Here is a 25,937-nt window from a genome sequence, read left to right as displayed (position 1 = left end):
ACCACGAACAGTCTGCTACAGACCACGAACAGTCAGGAACAAACCACGAACAGTCAGGAACAGACCACGAACAGTCAGGAACAGACAGCGAACAGTCAGGAACAGACAGCGAACAGTCAGGAACAGACCACGAACAGTCAGGAACAGACAGCGAACAGTCAGGAACAGACAGCGAACAGTCAGGAACAGACCACGAACAGTCAGGAACAGACAGCGAACAGTCAGGAACAGACAGCGAACAGTCAGGAACAGACAGCGAACAGTCAGGAACAGACCACGAACAGTCAGGAACAGACCACGAACAGTCTGCTACAGACCACGAACAGTCAGGAACAGACCACGAACAGTCAGGAACAGACCACGAACAGTCTGCTACAGACCACGAACAGTCAGGAACAGACCACGAACAGTCAGGAACAGACCACGAACAGTCAGGAACAGACCACGAACAGTCAGGAACAGACAGCGAACAGTCAGGAACAGACCACGAACAGTCTGCTACAGACCACGAACAGTCAGGAACAGACCACGAACAGTCTGCTACAGACCACGGACAGTCAGGAACAGACCACGAACAGTCAGGAACAGACCACGAACAGTCTGCTACAGACCACGAACAGTCAGGAACAGACCACGAACAGTCTGGAACAGACCACGAACAGTCTGCTACAGACCACGAACAGTCAGGAACAGACCACGAACAGTCAGGAACAGACCACAAACAGTCAGGAACAGACCACGAACAGTCAGGAACAGACCACGAACAGTCAGGAACAGACCACGAACAGTCAGGAACAGACCACGAACAGTCAGGAACAGACCACGAACAGTCAGGAACAGACAGCGAACAGTCAGGAACAGACAGCGAACAGTCAGGAACAGACCACGAACAGTCAGGAACAGACAGCGAACAGTCAGGAACAGACAGCGAACAGTCAGGAACAGACCACGAACAGTCAGGAACAGACAGCGAACAGTCAGGAACAGACAGCGAACAGTCAGGAACAGACAGCGAACAGTCAGGAACAGACCACGAACAGTCAGGAACAGACCACGAACAGTCTGCTACAGACCACGAACAGTCAGGAACAGACCACGAACAGTCTGCTACAGACCACGAACAGTCAGGAACAGACCACGAACAGTCTGGAACAGACCACGAACAGTCTGCTACAGACCACGAACAGTCAGGAACAGACCACGAACAGTCAGGAACAGACCACGAACAGTCAGGAACAGACCACGAACAGTCAGGAACAGACAGCGAACAGTCAGGAACAGACCACGAACAGTCTGCTACAGACCACGAACAGTCAGGAACAGACCACGAACAGTCTGCTACAGACCACGAACAGTCAGGAACAGACCACAAACAGTCAGGAACAGACCACGAACAGTCATGAACAGACCACGAACAGTCAGGAACAGACCACGAACATTCAGGAACAGACCACGAACAGTCTGCTACAGACCACGGACAGTCAGGAACAGACCACGAACAGTCAGGAACAGACCACGAACAGTCTGCTACAGACCACGAACAGTCAGGAACAGACCACGAACAGTCTGCTACAGACCACGAACAGTCAGGAACAGACCACAAACAGTCAGGAACAGACCACGAACAGTCAGGAACAGACCACGAACAGTCAGGAACAGACCACGAACAGTCAGGAACAGACCACGAACAGTCTGCTACAGACCACGGACAGTCAGGAACAGACCACGAACAGTCAGGAACAGACCACGAACAGTCTGCTACAGACCACGAACAGTCAGGAACAGACCACAAACAGTCAGCAACAGACCACGAACATTCAGGAACAGACCACGAACAGTCAGGAACAGACCACGAACAGTCTGCTACAGACCACGAACAGTCAGGAACAGACCACGAACAGTCAGGAACAGACCACGAACAGTCAGGAACAGACCACGAACAGTCAGGAACAGACCACGAACAGTCTGCTACAGACCACGGACAGTCAGGAACAGACCACGAACAGTCAGGAACAGACCACGAACAGTCTGCTACAGACCACGAACAGTCAGGAACAGACCACAAACAGTCAGGAACAGACCACGAACAGTCAGGAACAGACCACGAACAGTCAGGAACAGACCACGAACAGTCAGGAACAGACCACGAACAGTCTGCTACAGACCACGAACAGTCAGGAACAGACCACAAACAGTCAGGAACAGACCACGAACAGTCAGGAACAGACCACGAACAGTCAGGAACAGACCACGAACAGTCTGCTACAGACCACGAACAGTCAGGAACAGACCACGAACAGTCTGGAACAGACCACGAACAGTCTGCTACAGACCACGAACAGTCAGGAACAGACCACGAACAGTCAGGAACAGACCACGAACAGTCAGGAACAGACCACGAACAGTCAGGAACAGACAGCGAACAGTCAGGAACAGACCACGAACAGTCTGCTACAGACCACGAACAGTCAGGAACAGACCACGAACAGTCTGCTACAGACCACGAACAGTCAGGAACAGACCACAAACAGTCAGGAACAGACCACGAACAGTCATGAACAGACCACGAACAGTCAGGAACAGACCACGAACATTCAGGAACAGACCACGAACAGTCAGGAACAGACAGTGAACAGTCAGGAACAGACCACGAACAGTCAGGAACAGACCACGAACAGTCAGGAACAGACCACGAACAGTCTGCTACAGACCACGGACAGTCAGGAACAGACCACGAACAGTCAGGAACAGACCACGAACAGTCTGCTACAGACCACGAACAGTCAGGAACAGACCACAAACAGTCAGGAACAGACCACGAACATTCAGGAACAGACCACGAACAGTCAGGAACAGACCACGAACAGTCAGGAACAGACCACGAACAGTCAGGAACAGACCACGAACAGTCAGGAACAGACCACGAACAGTCAGGAACAGACCACGAACAGTCTGCTACAGACCACGGACAGTCAGGAACAGACCACGAACAGTCTGGAACAGACCACGAACAGTCTGCTACAGACCACGAACAGTCAGGAACAGACCACGAACAGTCAGGAACAGACCACGAACAGTCAGGAACAGACCACGAACAGTCAGGAACAGACAGCGAACAGTCAGGAACAGACCACGAACAGTCTGCTACAGACCACGAACAGTCAGGAACAGACCACGAACAGTCTGCTACAGACCACGAACAGTCAGGAACAGACCACAAACAGTCAGGAACAGACCACGAACAGTCATGAACAGACCACGAACAGTCAGGAACAGACCACGAACATTCAGGAACAGACCACGAACAGTCAGGAACAGACAGTGAACAGTCAGGAACAGACCACGAACAGTCAGGAACAGACCACGAACAGTCAGGAACAGACCACGAACAGTCTGCTACAGACCACGGACAGTCAGGAACAGACCACGAACAGTCAGGAACAGACCACGAACAGTCTGCTACAGACCACGAACAGTCAGGAACAGACCACAAACAGTCAGGAACAGACCACGAACATTCAGGAACAGACCACGAACAGTCAGGAACAGACCACGAACAGTCTGCTACAGACCACGAACAGTCAGGAACAGACCACGAACAGTCAGGAACAGACCACGAACAGTCAGGAACAGACCACGAACAGTCAGGAACAGACCACGGACAGTCAGGAACAGACCACGAACAGTCAGGAACAGACCACGAACAGTCTGCTACAGACCACGAACAGTCAGGAACAGACCACAAACAGTCAGGAACAGACCACGAACAGTCAGGAACAGACCACGAACAGTCAGGAACAGACCACGAACAGTCTGCTACAGACCACGGACAGTCAGGAACAGACCACGAACAGTCTGCTACGGACCACGAACAGTCAGGAACAGACCACAAACAGTCAGGAACAGACCACGAACAGTCAGGAACAGACCACGAACAGTCAGGAACAGACAGCGAACAGTCAGGAACAGACCACAAACAGTCTGCTACAGATCACGAACAGTCAGGAACAGACCACAAACAGTCTGCTACAGACCACGAACAGTCTGCTACAGACCACGGACAGTCAGGAACAGACCACAAACAGTCAGGAACAGACCACGAACAGTCTGCTACAGACCACGAACAGTCTGCTACAGACCACGGACAGTCAGGAACAGACCACGAACAGTCAGGAACAGACCACGAACAGTCTGCTACAGACCACGAACAGTCTGCTACAGACATCTCCACCAAACAACCAGAGGAAAATACAAGAAACACACACAGAAACAAACACACCCACCCAGTACCAGTCAAAAGTTTTATAACACCATTCAAGTGTTTTTCTTTATTGTTACTATTTTCTACATTGTACATTCTACATTTTAAATATATTTTTTTATTGACACATATACTCCTCTTCTCCAGCGCTCGAGGTCGTCAGACTGCTCATTATTACGCACACCTGTCACCATCATTACGCGCAATTTTAAAAAACTCAGCTGAACTCAATCACCTGCATGATTACCTCCCCTGTATCTGTCAGTCCTGGTTCCTTCCCCAGGCGTTATTGTTTCTGTTCCAGTGTTTCATGTCTGTACGCTACTCGTGTTACTTGTTTTGTTCCTTGTGTTATTTAATATTAAATGTCACTGAACTTGCTTCCTGACTCTCAGCGTACAAGTTATAGAATAACGTCTGGTCACCTGATGCAGCAATCCATCACTCTCCTTCTTGGTCAGATGGCCCTTACACCGCCTGGAGGTGTGTTGGGTCATTGTCCTGTTGAAAAACAAATGATAGTCCCACTAAGCACAAACCAGATGGGATGGTGTATCGCTGCAGAATGCTGTGGTAGTCATGCTGGTTAAGTAGTGCCTTGAATTCTAAACAAATCGCAGACAGTGTCACCAGCAAAGAACCATCACACCTCTTCCTCCATGCTTCACGGTGCGAAATACACAGGCGGAGATCATCCGTTCACCTACTCTGCGTCTCACAAAGACACGGCGGTTGGAACCAAAAAATCGCAAATTTGGACTCATCAGACCAAAGGACAGATTTTCACCTGTCTAATGTCCATTGCTCGTATTTCTTGGCCCAAGCCAGTCTCTTCTTCTTATCGGTGTCCTTTATTAGTGGTTTCTTTGCAGCAATTCGAACATGAAGGCCTGATTCACACAGTCTCCTCTGAACCGTTGATATTGATATGTGTCTGTTACTTGAACTCTGTGAAGCATTTATTTGGGCTGCAATTTCTGAGGCTGCTAAATCCAATGAACTTATCCTCTGGGGCTTCCTTTCCTGTGGCGGTCCTCATGAGAGCCAGTTAACTCTAATGAAGTTATCCTCTGCAGCAGAGGTAACTCTGGGTCTTCCTTTCCTGTGGCGGTCCTCATGAGAGCCAGTTTCATCATAGCGCTTGATGGTTTTTGCGAAACTTTCAAAGTCCTTGACATTTTCCCTATTGACTGACCTTCATGTCTTAAAGCAATAATGGACTGTCGTTTCTCTTTGCTTATTTGAGCTGTTCTTGCCATAATATGGACTAGGTTTTTTTACCAAATAGGGCTATCTTCTGTATACCACCCCTACCTTGTCACAACACAACTGACTGGCTCAAACGCATTAAGAAGGAAAGAAATTCCACAAATTAACAAGGCATACCTGTTAATTGAAATGCATTCCAGGTGACTACCCCATGGAGTTGGTTGAGAGAATGCCAATAGTTTTCAAAGCTTTCATCAAGGCAAAGGATGGCTATTTTGGAAAATGTCAAATATAAAATATATTGAGATTTTTTTAAACACTTTTTTGGTTACTACATGATTCCATATGTGTTATTCAATAGTGTTGATATCTTCACTATTATTCTACAATGTAGAAAATAGCACAAATAAAGAAAAACCATTGAATGAGTAGGTGTGTCCAATATGTACTGTACATAATAAAGCCAATATTTTTTTAGATTTTTATTTTACCAGGTAAGTTGACTGAGAACACGTTCTCATTTACAGCAACGACCTGGGGAATAGTTACAGGGGAGAGGAGGGGGATGAATGAGCCAATACTAAACTGGGGATTATTAGGTGACCGTGATGGTTTGAGGGCCAGATTGGGAAATTAGTCAAGACACCAGGGTTAACACCCCTACTCTTACGATAAGTGCCATGGGATCTTTAATGACCTCAGAGAGTCAGGACACCGGGGTTAACACCCCTACTCTTACGATAAGTGCCATGGGATCTTTAATGACCTCAGAGAGTCAGGACACCGGGGTTAACACCCCTACTCTTACGATAAGTACCATGGGACCTTTAATGACCTCAGAGAGTCAGGACACCAGGGTTAACACCCCTACGATAAGTGCCATGGGATCTTTGATGACCTCAGAGAGTCAGGACACCGGGGTTAACACCCCTACTCTTACGATAAGCGCCATGGGATCTTTCATGACCTCAGAGAGTCAGGACACCGGGGTTAACACCCCTACGATAAGTGCCATGGGATCTTTAATGACCTCAGAGAGTCAGGACACCGGGGTTAACACCCCTACCATAAGTGCCATGGGACTGCTCTTCTCTGTATCACGGAGGCGCTCCGCACTGCTAAAGCTAACTCTCTCTCCTCTGCTCTCATCCTTCTAGACCTATCGGCTGCCTTCGATACTGTGAACCATCAGATCCTCCTCTCCACCCTCTCCGAGTTGGGCATCTCCGGCGCGGCCCACGCTTGGATTGCGTCCTACCTGACAGGTCGCTCCTACCAGGTGGCGTGGCGAGAATCTGTCTCCTCACCACGTGCTCTCACCACTGGTGTCCCCCAGGGCTCTGTTCTAGGCCCTCTCCTATTCTCGCTATACACCAAGTCACTTGGCTCTGTCATAACCTCACATGGTCTCTCCTATCATTGCTATGCAGACGACACACAATTAATCTTCTCCTTTCCCCCTTCTGATGACCAGGTGGCGAATCGCATCTCTGCATGTCTGGCAGACATATCAGTGTGGATGACGGATCACCACCTCAAGCTGAACCTCGGCAAGACGGAGCTGCTCTTCCTCCCGGGGAAGGACTGCCCGTTCCATGATCTCGCCATCACGGTTGACAACTCCATTGTGTCCTCCTCCCAGAGCGCTAAGAACCTTGGCGTGATCCTGGACAACACCCTGTCGTTCTCAACTAACATCAAGGCGGTGGCCCGTTCCTGTAGGTTCATGCTCTACAACATCCAGAGTACGACCCTGCCTCACACAGGAAGCGGCGCAGGTCCTAATCCAGGCACTTGTCATCTCCCATCTGGATTACTGCAACTCGCTGTTGGCTGGGCTCCCTGCCTGTGCCATTAAACCCCTACAACTCATCCAGAACGCCGCAGCCCGTCTGGTGTTCAACCTTCCCAAGTTCTCTCACGTCACCCCGCTCCTCCGCTCTCTCCACTGGCTTCCAGTTGAAGCTCGCATCCGCTACAAGACCATGGTGCTTGCCTACGGAGCTGTGAGGGGAACGGCACCTCAGTACCTCCAGGCTCTGATCAGGCCCTACACCCAAACAAGGGCACTGCGTTCATCCACCTCTGGCCTGCTCGCCTCCCTACCACTGAGGAAGTACAGTTCCCGCTCAGCCCAGTCAAAAATGTTCGCTGCTCTGGCCCCCCAATGGTGGAACAAACTCCCTCACGACGCCAGGACAGCGGAGTCAATCACCACCTTCCGGAGACACCTGAAACCCCACCTCTTTAAGGAATACCTAGGATAGGATAAAGTAATCCTTCTCACCCCCCTTAAAAGATTTAGATGCACTATTGTAAAGTGGCTGTTCCACTGGATGTCATAAGGTGAATGCACCAATTTGTAAGTCGCTCTGGATAAGAGCATCTGCTAAATGACTTAAATGTAAATGTAAATGTAATGACCTCAGAGAGTCAGGACACCGGGGTTAACACCCCTACTCTTACGATAAGTGCCATGGGACCTTTAATGACCTCAGAGAGTCAGGACACCCGTTTAACATCCCGTCCGAAAGACCGCACCCTACACAGGGAAATGTCCCCAATCACTGCCCTGGGGAATTTGGATATTTTTTATACCAGAGGAAAAAGAGTGCCTCCTACTGTCCCTCCAACACCACTTCCAGTAGCATCTGGTCTCCCATCCAGGGACTGACCAGGTCCAACCCTGCTTAGCTTCAGAAGCAAGCCAGCAGTGGTATGGTATGCTGCTGGTATTAGAGCTGCTGGAGGGTGAGATGCAGGGTGGTATGCTGCTGGTATTAGGGCTGCTGGAGGGTGAGATGCAGGGGGGTATGCTGCTGGTATTAGGGCTGCTGGAGGGTGAGATGCAGGGTGGTATGCTGCTGGTATTAGGGCTGCTGGAGAGTGAGATGCAGGGGGGTATGCTGCTGGTATTAGGGCTGCTGGAGGGTGAGATGCAGGGGGGTATGCTGCTGGTATTAGGGCTGCTGGAGGGTGAGATGCAGGGTGGTATGCTGCTGGTATTAGGGCTGCAGAATGGAAATCAAATTGTGACTGTGTGTATAATTGTTTTGTAACTGGCTGATGGGAAAGATCTCCTTCTGAAAGATATTTACTCATGAACATCAACCTCTTGAAGACTTCAAGTCTAATATAATACAGTTTGCATTGATATTCTCCCTATTCACACAGCAGATCAGCTGTGTGTCCCTAAAGTGGACGTGGTCACACACAGACACACACACACACACACACACACACACACACACACAGGAACACACAGGAACACACACACACAGGAACTCACACAGGAACACACACAGGTACTGGTGGTATTTATGTTTCCTTTCGCTTTTGTGTGTGTTAAGTGTGTATGCCTGTATGTGTGTATACATGTGTGTGTGTGCGTGCGTGTGTGTATATGTGTGTGTGCGTGCGTGTCCATGTGTGTGTGTATATGTGTGTGTGTGCGTGCGTGTGTGTGTGTGTGTGTGTGCGTCCATGTGTGTGTGTATATGTGTGTGTGTGCTTGCGTGTGTGTGTGTGTGCGTCCATGTGTGTGTGTGTATATGTGTGTGTGTGTGTGTGTGTGTTTATATCTTACCTCTGTGTGGGGCCTCCCTCCTCTACGTGCGCTATTATGATGCCGTGCGGGGAGCGCTTGGACCCTCGTCCTCCCGTAATCTGGATCCCCAGACCCTCCTGACCTTTCACCATGTGCATCTTCCAGATATGACTCCCCTCTCTGGGCTGGAGGTCACAGACAAGACACAGGGTTAGGGTCATGGTTGGTACGACCGGCCTCCCTGGGCTGGAGGTCACAGACAAGACACAGGGTTAGGGTCATGGTTGATACGACTGGCCTCTCTAGGCTGGAGGTCACAGACAAGACACAGGGTTAGGGTCATGGTTGATACGACTGGCCTCTCTGGGCTGGAGGTCACAGACAAGACACAGGGGTAGGGTCATGGTTGATACGACTGGCCTCTCTGGGCTGGAGGTCACAGACAAGACACAGGGTTAGGGTCATGGTTGATACGACTGGCCTCTCTGGGCTGGAGGACACAGACACCATTCATACCAATGAGGGATCAGACACCATTCAAACCAATGAGGGATCAGACACCATTCAAACCAATGAGGGATCAGACACCATGCAAACCAATGAGGGATCAGACACCATTCATACCAATGAGCGAATCAGACACCATTCAAACCAATGATGGATCAGACACCATTCAAACCAATGAGAGATCAGACACCATTCATACCAATGAGGGATCAGACACCATTCATACCAATGAGGGATCAGACACCAGTCAAACCAATGAGAGATCAGACACCATTCAAACCAATGAGGGATCAGACACCAGTCAAACCAATGAGGGATCAGACACCATTCATACCAATGAGGGATCAGACACCATTCAAACCAATGAGGGATCAGACACCATTCAAACCAATGAGAGATCAGACACCATTCAAACCAATGAGGGATCAGACACCAGTCAAACCAATGAGAGATCAGACACCATTCATACCAATGAGGGATCAGACACCAGTCAAACCAATGAGGGTTCAGACACCATTCAAACCAATGAGGGTTCAGACACCATTCAAACCAATGAGGGATCAGACACCATTCAAACCAATGAGGGATCAGACACCATTCAAACCAATGAGGGATCAGACACCAGTCAAACCAATGAGAGATCAGACACCATTCAAACCAATGAGGGATCAGACACCAGTCAAACCAATGAGGGATCAGACACCATTCATACCAATGAGGGATCAGACACCATTCAAACCAATGAGGGATCAGACACCAGTCAAACCAATGAGAGATCAGACACCATTCATACCAATGAGGGATCAGACACCAGTCAAACCAATGAGGGATCAGACACCATTCAAACGAATGACGGTTCGGGAATATTAAAGGCCATTATCTCAGAAACATCTTTTTGCAGATACAAGCTTACAGTCCAAAGCTCTCGATATCACAAGAACACAAGGAAGTGGTTTAGATAGTGGAATTCAGACTCTTCCAGCCTCCATGTTTCATGTTTCTAGCTCAAGTAGATTATTGTTTTATGATTACCAAGTTAGATAGAGGTGTACCAGCAGTCAGATCAATGTGCTGCTGGAGGCGTTGGGAGTGTTAGATTAGATGTGATGCTGGAGGCGTTGGGAGTGTTAGATTAGATGTGCTGCTGGAGGCGATGGGAGTGTTAGATTAGATGTGCTGCTGGAGGCGTTGGGGAGTGTTAGATTAGATGTGCTGCTGGAGGCGTTGGGAGTGTTAGATTAGATGTGCTGCTGGAGACGTTGGGGAGTGTTAGATTAGATGTGCTGCTGGAGGCATTGGGAGTGTTAGATTAGATGTGCTGCTGGAGGCGATGGGAGTGTTAGATTAGATGTGCTGCTGGAGGCGATGGGAGTGTTAGATTAGATGTGCTGCTGGAGACGTTGGGGAGTGTTAGATTAGATGTGCTGCTGGAGACATTGGGATTGTTAGATTAGATGTGCTGCTGGAGACGTTGGGGAGTGTTAGATTAGATGTGCTGCTGGAGACATGGGGAGTGTTAGATTAGATGTGCTGCTGGAGACATGGGGAGTGTTAGATTAGATGTACTGCTGGAGGCGATGGGGAGTGTTAGATTAGATGTGCTGCTGGAGGCGTTGGGGAGTGTTAGATTAGATGTGCTGCTGGAGGCGATGGGGATTGTTAGATTAGATGTGCTGCTGGAGGCGATGGGGATTGTTAGATTAGATGTGCTGCTGGAGGCGTTGGGGAGTGTTAGATTAGATGTGCTGCTGGAGGCGTTGGGAGTGTTAGATTAGATGTGCTGCTGGAGGCGATGGGGAGTGTTAGATTAGATGTACTGCTGGAGGCGTTGGGGATTGTTAGATTAGATGTGCTGCTGGAGACATTGGGAGTGTTAGATTAGATGTGCTGCTGGAGGCGATGGGAGTGTTAGATTAGATGTGCTGCTGGAGACGTTGGGGAGTGTTAGATTAGATGTGCTGCTGGAGGCGTTGGGGAGTGTTAGATTAGATGTGCTGCTGGAGGCGTTGGGGAGTGTTAGATTAGATGTGCTGCTGGAGGCGTTGGGGAGTGTTAGATTAGATGTGCTGCTGGAGGCGTTGGGGAGTGTTAGATTAGATGTGCTGCTGGAGGCGTTGGGGAGTGTTAGATTAGATGTGCTGCTGGAGACGATTGGGGAGTGTTAGATTAGATGTGCTGCTGGAGACGTTGGGGAGTGTTAGATTAGATGTGCTGCTGGAGGCGTTGGGGAGTGTTAGATTAGATGTGCTGCTGGAGACGATTGGGGAGTGTTAGATTAGATGTGCTGCTGGAGACATTGTTAGTGTTAGATTAGATTTGACACATTAGATAACATAAGCCAAACAAAAAGCACAATGTTAAACAAACTCTACACACAAGGAAGATTCCACAGAAAATTGTACTTGAAGAACAATGCAGATGCACAGTGTGGTAACAGAATGACGGCACAGGGGTGATTACCATGGAATTACCCCTATGGTAAAGATGTGTGGGGAATATACCACACCAAGTTCACACCAATAGCTACAAGGACAGGTCGGTGTACACTGAGTGGACAAATCATTAGGAACACCTGCCCTTTACATGACATAGACTGACCAGGTGAATCCAGGTGAAGGCTATGATCCCTTATTGATGTCACTTGTTAAATCCACTTCAATCATTGTAGATGAAGGGGAGGAGACAGGGTTAAAGAAGGATATTTAAGCCTTGAGACAATAGTGTATGTGTGCCATGCAGATGGTGAATGGGCAAGACATAATATTTAAGTGTCTTTGAACAAGGTATGGTAGTAGGTGTCAAGCGCACCAGTTTGAGTGAGTCAAGAACTGCAACGCTGCTGGGTTTGTCACGCTCAACAGTTTCCCGTGTGTATCAAGAATAGTCCACCACCCAAAAAACATCCAGCCAACTGGACACAACTGTGGGAAGCATTGGAGTCAACACGGGCCAGCATCCCTGTGGAAAGCTTTAGACATCCCTGTGGAAAGCTTTAGACACCCCTGTGGAAAGCTTTAGACACTCTGTGGAAAGCTTTAGACACCCTGTGGAAAGCTTTAGACACCCTGTGGAAAGCTTTAGACACCCTGTGGAAAGCTTTAGACACCCCTGTGGAAAGCTTTAGACATCCTGTGGAAAGCTTTAGACACCCCTGTGGAAAGCTTTAGACACCCTGTGGAAAGCTTTAGACACTCTGTGGAAAGCTTTAGACACCCTGTGGAAAGCTTTAGACACCTCTGTGGAAAGCTTTAGACACCCCTGTGGAAAGCTTTAGACATCCTGTGGAAAGCTTTAGACACCCCTGTGGAAAGCTTTAGACACCCTGTGGAAAGCTTTAGACATCCTGTGGAAAGCTTTAGACATCCCTATGGAAAGCTTTAGACACCCTGTGGAAAGCTTTAGACATCCTGTGGAAAGCTTTAGACACCCTGTGGAAAGCTTTAGACATCCTGTGGAAAGCTTTAGACATCCTGTGGAAAGCTTTAGACATCCTGTAAAGTCCCACGCCCCGACGAAGTGAGGGGGCAACTCATTATTAGGAAGGTGTTCTTAATGTTTGGCATGTAACCGTCAATGTGACTGGCAGAACGGGTGTTGTATGTAGAGGATGATATCTCAGATAGGGGGGACTGAGGCCTAAGAGGGGTTTTATAAATAAGCCTCATGGATGGATATACAGAGATGACCAGTTTACAGAGGAGTATAGAGTGCAGTGATGTGTCCTATAAGGAGCATTGGTGGAAAATATGATGGCCAAATGGTAAAGAACATCTAGCCGCTCGACAGCACCCTTACCTGCCGATCTATAAATTATGTCCCCGTAATCTAGCATGGGTTGGATGGTCATCTGAATCAGGGTTAGTTTGGAAACTGGGGTGAAAGAGGAGCGATTACGATAGAGGAAACCAAATCTAGATTTAACTTTAGCCTGCAGCTTTGATATGTGCTGAGAGAAGGACCGTGGACCGTCTAGCCATACTCCCAAGTACTTGTATGAGGTGACTACCTCAAGCTCTAAACCCTCAGAGGTAGTAATCACACCTGTGGAGAGAGGGGCATTATTCTTACCAATCAACATGACCTTTGTTTTGGAGGTGTTCAGAACAAGGTTAAGGGTAGAGAAAGCTTGTTGGACACTGGGTTAAGGGTAGAGAAAGCTTGTTGGACACTGGGTTAAGGGTAGAGAAAGCTTGTTGGACACTGGGTTAAGGGTAGAGAAAGCTTGTTGGACACTGGGTTAAGGGTAGAGAAAGCTTGTTGGACACTGGGTTAAGGGTAGAGAAAGCTTGTTGGACACTGGGTTAAGGGTAGAGAAAGCTTGTTGGACACTGGGTTAAGGGTAGAGAAAGCTTGTTGGACAATGAGAAAGATTAAAACCCGTTGCAGATTCCCTTTAGCTGTTCCCATTTCTGTTAACGGTTTTGCTCTGAGAAAAACAAACAGTCTAGTAAAGTTTAGTAAAGAGAAGAACCCTGAGTGTGTGAGTAGTGAGTAAGACACAAACAGACACTCTGAGAGCGTGAGTATTACCAAGTCACTGGCCTGTCCTGTCCTGTCTGAAGATGTTGTGTGTTGTGAGTGATGACAGGTAGGTAGGGAAGTGCCTGAGGACAGTGAGTCAGTCAAGGACACACTTGTCTGGGCTAGTCCTCTCCTTACACCTCCCAACCCTAACCCTTTACCAATGGCTAGTCCTTTCATTTCACCTCCCAACCCTAACCCAACAGCTAGTCCTCTCCTCTCCCATCCCTAACCCAACAGCTAGTCCTCTCCTCTCCCAACCCTAACCCAACAGCAAGTCCTCTCCTCTCCCAACCCTAACCCTTATCCAACAGCTAGTCCTCTCCTCTCCCAACCCTAACCCTTTACCAACGGTGAGTCCTTTCCTTTCCTTTCCTCTCCCAACCCTAACCCAACAGCTAGTCCTCTCCTCTCCCAACCCTAACCCAATGGTTAGTTCTCTCCTCTCCCAACCCTAACCCTTATCCAACAGCTAGTCCTCTCCCAACCCTAACCCTTTACCAACGGTGAGTCCTTTCCTTTCCTCTCCCAACCCTAACCCAACAGCTAGTCCTCTCCACTCCCAACACTAACCCAACAGCAAGTCCTCTCCTCTCCCAACCCTAACCCAACAGTTAGTCCTCTCCTCTCTCTCTTAGTACTAGCTGTTGAACCCCGCTCTTTAATTCAAACAACATCAAAACGGCAATCCTGAATGGCTTTTAGACCAACGGTGGAAGAGCCTGACACCAACTACAGCCATTAGTCATGAATGGTATTGAGCTAACAGTGTGAGAGACAGAATAACTCACCCTGATGAAAGCTCTTCAGCCGAAACGTAGCAACAACAAGGAGACAAGAGTGTGCAACTTTCTTAATTATTTGTAGAGACAAAAACCAAAACAAACAGACCATCTGACACTGGGTGGAGTCGCAGTGCATCGGCATAGCTGACATTCAACACGGCCCTTCCGACATGTCACAGTCAGTCACATCTCCGTGAGTTCCCACGCTGTGTTACTTTTCCCCCGTTTCCACGCTTCCCATCTCTCTTGAACTCCTCAGACAGTCTTATAGAACACACTGGATCAACCAGAAACACTGTTATCTTGTATACACGTCTTTCAGGTGTATCTCACACGAAACATATGCTATAGTGTGTACTATGGTTGGAATATTATAGTTTTTACTGTAGTATTTTTTTGGAGACTTTATTGTAGTTTACTCTATAGTATATAGTATAAATACTGGGGTAAAAGAAAACTGAAGGTATATACTGTTGTGTTTTTGCGTATATTACTGTAGTATTCAATAATAGCGCTTTTGTTTTATTATCTTTGACGTAGAGGCGTTCGCCTTCAGGAAACCTACTGGAGAAATACGACAACAACAAAAAGTACATTTTCCATAAGCTGTAGGTCTGGGGTCTGAACAGAACATACAGAGCTTGAGTTCTTTTCTATAACCTGTTGTAACGGCTTTCTTCCGTCGAAGGCGAGTCGGACCAAAATGCAGAGTGGTTTGGTTCGATACATGTTTAATAACACAAACAATGCAAAAACAACAAACGGAACCGTGAAAACCTATACAGCCCTATCTGGTGAAATAACTAACACAGAGACAGGAACAATCACCCACGAAACACACAGTGAAACCCAGGCTACCTAAATATGGTTCCCAATCAGAGACAACGAGAATCACCTGACTCTGATTGAGAACCGCCTCAGGCAGCCATAGCCTATGCTAGACACCCCTTACTCAGCCACAATCCCAATGCCTACTAAAACCCCAATACGACAACACAATAAACCCATGTCACACCCTGGCCTGACCAAATAACTAAAGAAAACACAAAATACTAAGACCAAGGCGTGACACCTGTATAGAGCATAATGTATAGTGTGTACTTGGCATGTAGGTTTCTCACTTACGGGTGGTACCAATCTCTATATGGGGGAGGAGAATGGGCAAGGTGTATGCAATTTAAATACTGTTTTTCTATAGTTAAAAAAGTGTAGTGTTTTTGCGGACATTACCGTAGTATTTACTATAGTTACAAAAAAATGTAGTATTTTTGCAGACTGCAGTGTTTTTGGGGATATTTTTGTAGTATTTATGACAGTGTTTCTTTGTGGAAAATACTGTAGTATTTACTGTAGTACTTTACAGTTTACTACAGTATTCTCTAGTAAGTACTCTAGCAGTCAGAGTTAACAGTAGTCAGAGTTAACAGTAGTCAGAGTTAACAGTAGTTAGAGTTAATAGTAGTCAGAGTTAACAGTAGTTAGAGTTATCAGTAGTCAGGGTTAACAGTAGTCAGGGTTAACAGTAGTCAGAGTTAAGAGTAGTTAGAGTTAACAGTAGTCAGAGTTAACAGTAGTTAGAGTTAACAGTAGTTAGAGTTAACAGTAGTCAGAGTTAACAGTAGTCAGAGTTAACAGTAAACAGTAGTCAGAGTTAACAGTAGTTAGAGTTAACAGTAAACAGTAGTCAGAATTAACAGTAGTCAGAGTTAACAGTAGTCAGTTAACAGTAGTCAGAGTTAACAGTAGTTAGAGTTAACAGTAAACAGTAGTCAGAGTTAACAGTAGTCAGAGTTAACAGTAGTCAGTTAACAGTAGTCAGAGTTAACATTAGTCAGAGTTAACTGTAGTTAGAGTTAACAGTAGTCAGAGTTAACAGTAGTCAGTTAACAGTAATTCGAGTTAACAGTAGTCAGAGTTAACAGTAGTTAGAGTTATCAGTAGTCAGAGTTAACAGTAGTCAGAGTTAACAGTTGTTAGAGTTAACAGTAGTCAGAGTTAACAGTAGTCAGAGTTAACAGTAGTTAGAGTTAACAGTAAACAGTAGTCAGAGTTAACAGTAGTTAGAGTTAACAGTAGTCAGAGTTAACAGTAGTTAGAGTTAACAGTAGTCAGAGTTAACAGTAGTTAGAGTTAACAGTTGTTAGAGTTAACAGTAGTCAGAGTTAACAGTAGTCAGAGTTAACAGTAGTTAGAGTTAACAGTAAACAGTAGTCAGAGTTAACAGTAGTTAGAGTTAACAGTAGTCAGAGTTAACAGTAGTTAGAGTTAACAGTAGTCAGAGTTAACAGTAGTTAGAGTTATCAGTAGTCAGGGTTAACAGTAGTCAGAGTTAACAGTTGTTAGAGTTAACAGTAGTCAGAGTTAACAGTAGTCAGAGTTAACAGTAGTCAGAGTTAACAGTTGTTAGAGTTAACAGTAGTCAGAGTTAACAGTAGTCAGAGTTAACAGTAGTCAGAGTTAACAGTAAACAGTAGTCAGAGTTAACAGTAGTCAGAGTTAACAGTAAACAGTAGTCAGAGTTAACAGTAGTCAGAGTTAACAGTAAACAGTAGTCAGAGTTAACAGTAGTTAGAGTTAACAGTAGTCAGAGTTAACAGTAGTCAGAGTTAACAGTAGTCAGTTAACAGTAGTCAGAGTTAACAGTAGTTAGAGTTAACAGTAAACAGTAGTCAGAGTTAACAGTAGTCAGAGATAACAGTAGTCAGTTAACAGTAGTCAGAGTTAACATTAGTCAGAGTTAACTGTAGTTAGAGTTAACAGTAGTCAGAGTTAACAGTAGTCAGTTAACAGTAATTCGAGTTAACAGTAGTCAGAGTTAACAGTAGTTAGAGTTATCAGTAGTCAGAGTTAACAGTAGTCAGAGTTAACAGTTGTTAGAGTTAACAGTAGTCAGAGTTAACAGTAGTCAGAGTTAACAGTAGTTAGAGTTAACAGTAAACAGTAGTCAGAGTTAACAGTAGTTAGAGTTAACAGTAGTCAGAGTTAACAGTAGTTAGAGTTAACAGTAGTCAGAGTTAACAGTAGTTAGAGTTAACAGTTGTTAGAGTTAACAGTAGTCAGAGTTAACAGTAGTCAGAGTTAACAGTAGTTAGAGTTAACAGTAAACAGTAGTCAGAGTTAACAGTAGTTAGAGTTAACAGTAGTCAGAGTTAACAGTAGTTAGAGTTAACAGTAGTCAGAGTTAACAGTAGTTAGAGTTATCAGTAGTCAGGGTTAACAGTAGTCAGAGTTAACAGTTGTTAGAGTTAACAGTAGTCAGAGTTAACAGTAGTCAGAGTTAACAGTAGTCAGAGTTAACAGTTGTTAGAGTTAACAGTAGTCAGAGTTAACAGTAGTCAGAGTTAACAGTAGTCAGAGTTAACAGTAGTCAGAGTTAACAGTAAACAGTAGTCAGAGTTAACAGTAGTCAGAGTTAACAGTAAACAGTAGTCAGAGTTAACAGTAGTCAGAGTTAACAGTAAACAGTAGTCAGAGTTAACAGTAGTTAGAGTTAACAGTAGTCAGAGTTAACAGTAGTCAGAGTTAACAGTAGTCAGAGTTAACAGTAAACAGTAGTCAGAGTTAACAGTAGCGTGCTGTTGTGTGTATTTGCTTAGCATTGATCCACTTTGTCTGTGGTTCTGTGGTGAGGTTAGTCACTGTGGATGAGTCATGGGTGTACACGGGAGAGTTTGTTGGCAGGATTACAGTATTTCTGAAGAAAAGCTCAGTCAACATGCGGCTAACGTCATCCCCATTCAGAAGGAAGACAGGACTCTATGAACAACAGACTTTCTCACGTCATTCACTACTACCGTTTGTCTCCTCAGCTTGGGCTCATTCATGTCTGGAAGTGACCCATCCATTTTGCATAATGCCTTGGCTTCAATCTCTAAACTAGCCAGGCCTGTCAGGGCTTCAAGGCAACCTAACCCCCTCTGATTGGCTAAATGCTGAGCAGCCTAACCCCCTCTGATTGGCTGAATGCTGCGGAGTGTAGCGCAGTGTCGCAATGTCAGTTAATACCATACTATATACAGGGTCAGTTAATACCGTACTATATACAGGGTCAGTTAATACCATACTATATACAGGGTCAGTTAATACCATACTATATACAGGGTCAGTTAATACCATACTATATACAGGGTCAGTTAGTACCATACTATATACAGGGTCAGTTAATACTATATACAGGGTCAGTTAATACCATACTATATACAGGGTCAGTTAATACCATACTATATACAGGGTCAGTTAATACTATATACAGGGTCAGGTTAATACCATACTATATACAGGGTCAGTTAGTACCATACTATATACAGGGTCAGTTAATACCATACGATATACAGGGTCAGTTAATACCATACTATATACAGGGTCAGTTAATACCATACTATATACAGGGTCAGTTAATACCATACTATATACAGGGTCAGTTAATACCATACTATATACAGGGTCAGTTAATACCATACTATATACAGGGTCAGTTAATACCATACTATATACAGGGTCAGTTAATACCATACTATATACAGGGTCTGTTAATACCATACTATATACAGGGTCAGTTAGTACCATACTATATACAGGGTCAGTTAATACCATACTATATACAGGGTCAGTTAATACCATACTATATACAGGGTCAGGTTAATACCATACTGTATACAGGGTCAGTTAATACCATACTATATACAGGGTCAGTTAATACCATACTATATACAGGGTCAGTTAATACCATACTATATACAGGGTCAGTTAATACTATATACAGGGTCAGTTAATACCATACTGTATACAGGGTCAGTTAATACCATACTATATACAGGGTCAGGTTAATACCATACTATATACAGGGTCAGTTAATACCATACTATATACAGGGTCAGTTAATACCATACTATATACAGGGTCAGTTAGTACCATACTATATACAGGGTCAGTTAATACCATACTATATACAGGGTCAGGTTAATACCATACGATATACAGGGTCAGTTAATACCATACTATATACAGGGTCAGTTAATACCATACTATATACAGGGTCAGTTAATACCATACTATATACAGGGTCAGTTAATACCATACTATATACAGGGTCAGTTAATACTATATACAGGGTCAGTTAATACCATACTATATACAGGGTCAGTTAGTACCATACTATATACAGGGTCAGTTAGTACCATACTATATACAGGGTCAGTTAATACCATACTATATACAGGGTCAGTTAATACCATACTATATACAGGGTCAGGTTAATACCATACTATATACAGGGTCAGGTTAATACCATACTATATACAGGGTCAGTTAATACCACACTATATACAGGGTCAGGTTAATACCATACTGTATACAGGGTCAGGTTAATACCATACTATATACAGGGTCAGGTTAATACCATACTATATACAGGGTCAGTTAATACTATATACAGGGTCAGTTAATACCATACTATATACAGGGTCAGTTAATACCATACTATATACAGGGTCAGTTAATACCATACTATATACAGGGTCAGTTAATACCATACTATATACAGGGTCAGTTAATACCATACTATATACAGGGTCAGTTAATACCATACTATATACAGGGTCAGGTTAATACCATACTATATACAGGGTCAGTTAATACCATACTATATACAGGGTCAGTTAATACCATACTATATACAGGGTCAGTTAATACCATACTATATACAGGGTCAGTTAATACCATACTATATACAGGGTCAGGTTAATACCATACTATATACAGGGTCAGTTAATACCATACTATATACAGGGTCAGTTAATACCATACTATATACAGGGTCAGTTAATACCATACTATATACAGGGTCAGTTAATACCATACTATATACAGGGTCAGTTAATACCATACTATATACAGGGTCAGTTAGTACCATACTATATACAGGGTCAGGTTAATACCATACTATATACAGGGTCAGTTAATACCATACTATATACAGGGTCAGTTAATACCATACTATATACAGGGTCAGTTAATACCATACTATATACAGGGTCAGTTAATACCATACTATATACAGGGTCAGTTAATACCATACTATATACAGGGTCAGTTAATACCATACTATAGGAGGTAGATATGTGTAGGGGGAAGGTGACTATTTACAGGGTAAGTTCCAGTACCATAATAATCCCCAGTTTACAAAGGAGAACGTGTTCTCAGTCAACTTACCTGGTAAAATAACGGATAAATAAATAAAAAACAACGTGCAGAGATAATGGAGTGATGGATGTACATGTAATTGTTTGTCACAATTCCTGACATTTAATCCTAGTAAAAAATTCCCTGTTTTAGGTCAGTTAGGATCACCACTTTATTTTAAGAATGTGTAGTATTTGGTAGCATTATCTTTAAATTGTTTACCTTGGGTCAAATGTTTCGTGGAGCCTTCCACTACATTTACATTACATTTAAGTCATTTAGCAGACGCTCTTATCCAGAGCGACTTACAAATTGGTGCTTTCACCTTATGACATCCAGTGGAACAGCCACTTTACAATAGTGCATCTAAATCTTTTAAGGGGGGGGGGGGGGGGGGGGGGGGGTGAGAAGGATGACTTTATCCTAGGTATTCCTTAAAGAGGTGGGGTTTCAGGTGTCTCCGAAAGGTGGTGATTGACTCCGCTGTCCTGGCGTCGTGAGGGAGTTTGTTCCACCATTGGGGGGCCAGAGCAGCGAACAGTTTTGACTGGGCTGAGCGGGAACTGTACTTCCTCAGTGGTAGGGAGGCGAGCAGGCCAGAGGTGGATGAACGCAGTGCCCTTGTTTGGGTGTAGGGCCTGATCAGAGCCTGGAGGTACTGAGGTGCCGTTCCCCTCACAGCTCCGTAGGCAAGCACCATGGTCTTGTAGCGGATGCGAGCTTCAACTGGAAGCCAGTGGAGGGAGCGGAGGAGCGGGGTGACGTGAGAGAACTTGGGAAGGTTGAACACCAGACGGGCTGCGGCGTTCTGGATGAGTTGTAGGGGTTTAATGGCACAGGCAGGGAGCCCAGCCAACAGCGAGTTGCAGTAATCCAGACGGGAGATGACAAGTGCCTGGATTAGGACCTGCGCCGCTTCCTGTGTGAGGCAGGGTCGTACTCTGCGGATGTTGTAGAGCATGAACCTACAGGAACGGGCCACCGCCTTGATGTTAGTTGAGAACGACAGGGTGTTGTCCAGGATCACGCCAAGGTTCTTAGCGCTCTGGGAGGAGGACACAATGGAGTTGTCAACCGTGATGGCGAGATCATGGAACGGGCAGTCCTTCCCGGGAGGAAGAGCAGCTCCGTCTTGCCGAGGTTCAGCTTGAGGTGGTGATCCGTCATCCACACTGATATGTCTGCCAGACATGCAGAGATGCGATTCGCCACCTGGTCATCAGAAGGGGAAAGAGAAGATTAATTGTGTGTCGTCTGCATAGCAATGATAGGAGAGACCATGTGAGGTTATGACAGAGCCAAGTGACTTGGTGTATAGCGAGAATAGGAGAGGGCCTAGAACAGAGCCCTGGCGGACGCCAGTGGTGAGAGCGCGTGGTGAGGAGACAGATTCTCGCCACGCCACCTGGTAGGAGCGACCTGTCAGGTAGGACGCAATCAAGCGTGGGCCGCGCCGGAGATGCCCAACTCTGAGAGGGTGGAGAGGAGGATCTGATGGTTCACAGTATCGAAGGCAGCCGATAGGTCTAGAAGGATGAGAGCAGAGGAGAGAGAGTTAGCTTTAGCAGTGCGGAGCGCCTCCGTGATACAGAGAAGAGCAGTCTCAGTTGAATGACTAGTCTTGAAACCTGACTGATTTGGATCAAGAAGGTCATTCTGAGAGAGATAGCGGGAGAGCTGGCCAAGGACGGCACGTTCAAGAGTTTTGGAGAGAAAAGAAAGAAGGGATACTGGTCTGTAGTTGTTGACATCGGAGGGATCGAGTGTAGGTTTTTTCAGAAGGGGTGCAACTCTCGCTCTCTTGAAGACGGAAGGGATGTAGCCAGCGGTCAGGGATGAGTTGATGAGCGAGGTGAGGTAAGGAGAAGGTCTCCGGAAATGGTCTGGAGAAGAGAGGAGGGGATAGGGTCAGCGGGCAGGTTGTTGGGCGGCCGGCCGTCACAAGACGCGAGATTTCATCTGGAGAGAGAGGGAGAAAGAGGTCAGAGCACAGGGTAGGGCAGTGTGAGCAGAACCAGCGGTGTCGTTTGACTTAGCAAGCGAGGATCGGATGTCGTCGACCTTCTTTTCAAAATGGTTGACGAAGTCATCTGCAGAGAGGGAGGAGGGGGGAGGAGGATTCAGGAGGGAGGAGAAGGTGGCAAAGAGCTTCCTAGGGTTAGAGGCAGATGCTTGGAATTTAGAGTGGTAGAAAGTGGCTTTAGCAGCAGAGACAGAAGAGGAAAATGTAGAGAGGAGGGAGTGAAAGGATGCCAGGTCCGCAGGGAGGCGGGGTTTTCCTCCATTTCCGCTCGGCTGCCCGGAGCCCTGTTCTGTGAGCTCGCAATGAGTCGTCGAGCCACGGAGGCGGGAGGGGAGGACCGAGCCGGCCTGGAGGATAGGGGACATAGAGAGTCAAAGGATGCAGAAAGGGAGGAGAGGAGGGTTGAGGAGGCAGAATCAGGAGATAGGTTGGAGAAGGTTTGAGCAGAGGGAAGAGATGATAGGATGGAAGAGGAGAGAGTAGCGGGGGAGAGAGAGCGAAGGTTGGGACGGTGTGGGAAGTGTTGGATGAGAGCGAGAGGGAAAAGGATACAAGGTAGTGGTCGGAGACTTGGAGGGGAGTTGCAATGAGGTTAGTGGAAGAACAGCATCTAGTAAAGATGAGGTCGAGCGTATTGCCTGCCTTGTGAGTAGGGGGGAGGTGAGAGGGTGAGGTCAAAGAGGAGAGGAGTGGAAAGAAGGAGGCAGAGAGGAATGAGTCAAAGGTAGACGTGGGGAGGTTAAAGTCGCCCAGAACTGTGAGAGGTGAGCCGTCCTCAGGAAAGGAGCTTATCAAGGCATCAAGCTCATTGATGAACTCTCCGAGGGAACCTGGAGGGCGATAAATGATAAGGATGTTAAGCTTGAAAGGGCTGGTAACTGTGACAGCATGGAATTCAAAGGAGGCGATAGACAGATGGGTAAGGGGAGAAAGAGAGAATGACCACTTGGGAGAGATGAGGATCCCGGTGCCACCACCCCGCTGACCAGAAGCTCTCGGGGTGTGCGGAGAGCACGTGGGCGGACGAAGAAGAGAGCAGTAGGAGTAGCGGTGTTGTCTGTGGTGATCCATGTTTCCGTCAGTGCCAAGAAGTCGAGGGACTGGAGGAGGCATAGGCTGAGATGAACTCTGCCTTGTTGGCCGCAGATCGGCAGTTCCAGAGGCTACCGGAGACCTGGAACTCCACGTGGGTCGTGCGCGCTGGGACCACCAGATTAGGGCGGCCGCGGCCACGCGGTGTGGAGCGTTTGTATGGTCTGTGCAGAGAGGAGAGAACAGGGATAGACAGACACATAGTTGACAGGCTACAGAAGAGGCTACGCTAATGCAAAGGAGATTGGAATGACAAGTGGACTACACGTCTCGAATGTTCAGAAAGTTAAGCTTACGTAGCAAGAATCTTATTGACTAAAATGATTAAAATGATACAGTACTGCTGAAGTAGGCTAGCTGGCAGTGGCTACGTTGTTGACTTTGTAGGCTAGCTGGCAGTGGCTGCGTTGTTGACACTACACTAATCAAGTCGTTCCGTTGAGTGTGATAGTTTCTACAGTGCTTCTACAGTGCTGCTATTCCCTGCTATTCGGGGGCTAGCTGGCTAGCTAGCAGTGTTGATTACGTTACGTTGCGTTAAAAGAACGACAATAGCTGGCTAGCTAACCTAGAAAATCGCTCTAGACTACACAATTATCTTTGATACAAAGACGGCTATGTAGCTAGCTATGTAGCTAGCTACGATCAAAAAAATCAAACCGTTGTACTGTAATGAAATGAAATGAAAATGTGATACTACCTGTGGAGCGAAGCGGAATGCGACCGGGTTGTTGAGTGAGGAAGTTCTATTCGGTAGACGTTGGCTAGCTGTTGGCTAGCTAGCAGTGTCTCCTACGTTAAGGACGACAAATAGCTGGCTAGCTAACCTCGGTAAATTAAGATAATCACTCTAAGACTACACACTCTAAACTACACAATTATCTTGGATACGAAGACAGCAAAGACAACTATGTAGCTAGCTAACACTACACTAATCAAGTCGTTCAGTTGAGTGTAATAGTTTTTACAGTGCTGCTATTCGGTAGACGAATAGCTTCCCACAATAAGTTGGGTGAATTTTGGCCCATTCCTCCTGACAGAGCTGGTGTAACTAAGTCAGGTTTGTAGGCCTCCTTGCTCGCACACGCTTTTTCAGTTCTGCAAACAAATTATCTATAGGATGGAGGTCAGGGCTTTGTGATGGCCACTCCAATACCTTGACTCTGTTGTCCTTAAGCCATTTTGCCACAACTGTGGAAGTGTGCTTGGGGTCATTGTCCATTTGGAAGACCCATTTGCGACCTATCTTTAACTTCCTGACTGATGTCTTGAGATGTTGCTTCAATATATCCACATAATTCTCCTTCCTCATGATGCCATCTATTTTGTGAAGTGCACCAATCCCTCCTGCAGCAAAGCACCTCCACAACATGATGCTGCCACCTCCGTGCTTCAAGGTTGGGATGGTGTTCTTCGGCTTGCAAGCCTCTCCCTTTTTCCTCCAAACATAACGATGGTCATTATGGCCAAACAGTTCTATTTTTGTTTCATCAGAACAGAGGACATTTCCCCAAAAAAGTACCATCTTTGTCCCCATGTGCAGTTGCAAACTGTAGTCTGGCATTTTTATGGTGGCTTTGGAGCAGTGGCTTCTTCCTTGCTGAGCGGCCTTTCAGATTATGTCGATTTAGGACTCATTTTACTGTGGATATAGATACTTTTGTACCTGTTTCCTCCAGCATCTTCACAAGGTCCTTTGCTGTTCTGGGATTGATTTGCAGTTTTCGTACCAAAGTACGTTCATCTCTAGGAGACAGAACGTGTCTTCTTCCTGAGGGGTATGACAGCTGGGTGGTCCCATGGTGTTTATAC

At 46.2% G+C, this 25,937-nt stretch overlaps 1 protein-coding gene across 2 annotated transcripts in view; it reads right to left on the bottom strand.

The window, feature by feature from the left end:
- Positions 1–25,937, bottom strand: part of pdzd2 (PDZ domain containing 2) — a 185,262-nt gene that overhangs the window by 107,138 nt on the left and 52,187 nt on the right. For both annotated transcript variants that reach the window (XM_065011331.1, XM_065011332.1), the window contains exon 3: positions 9,057–9,202. In XM_065011331.1, coding sequence (XP_064867403.1) covers positions 9,057–9,202 — 146 coding nt within the window. The remainder of the gene's footprint in view (positions 1–9,056; positions 9,203–25,937) is intronic.

The sequence above is a fragment of the Oncorhynchus nerka genome, linkage group LG27 (genome assembly GCF_034236695.1).
Source record: "Oncorhynchus nerka isolate Pitt River linkage group LG27, Oner_Uvic_2.0, whole genome shotgun sequence".
NCBI lineage: Eukaryota > Metazoa > Chordata > Actinopteri > Salmoniformes > Salmonidae > Oncorhynchus > Oncorhynchus nerka.
This window is presented reverse-complemented; position numbering and strand designations above follow the sequence as displayed.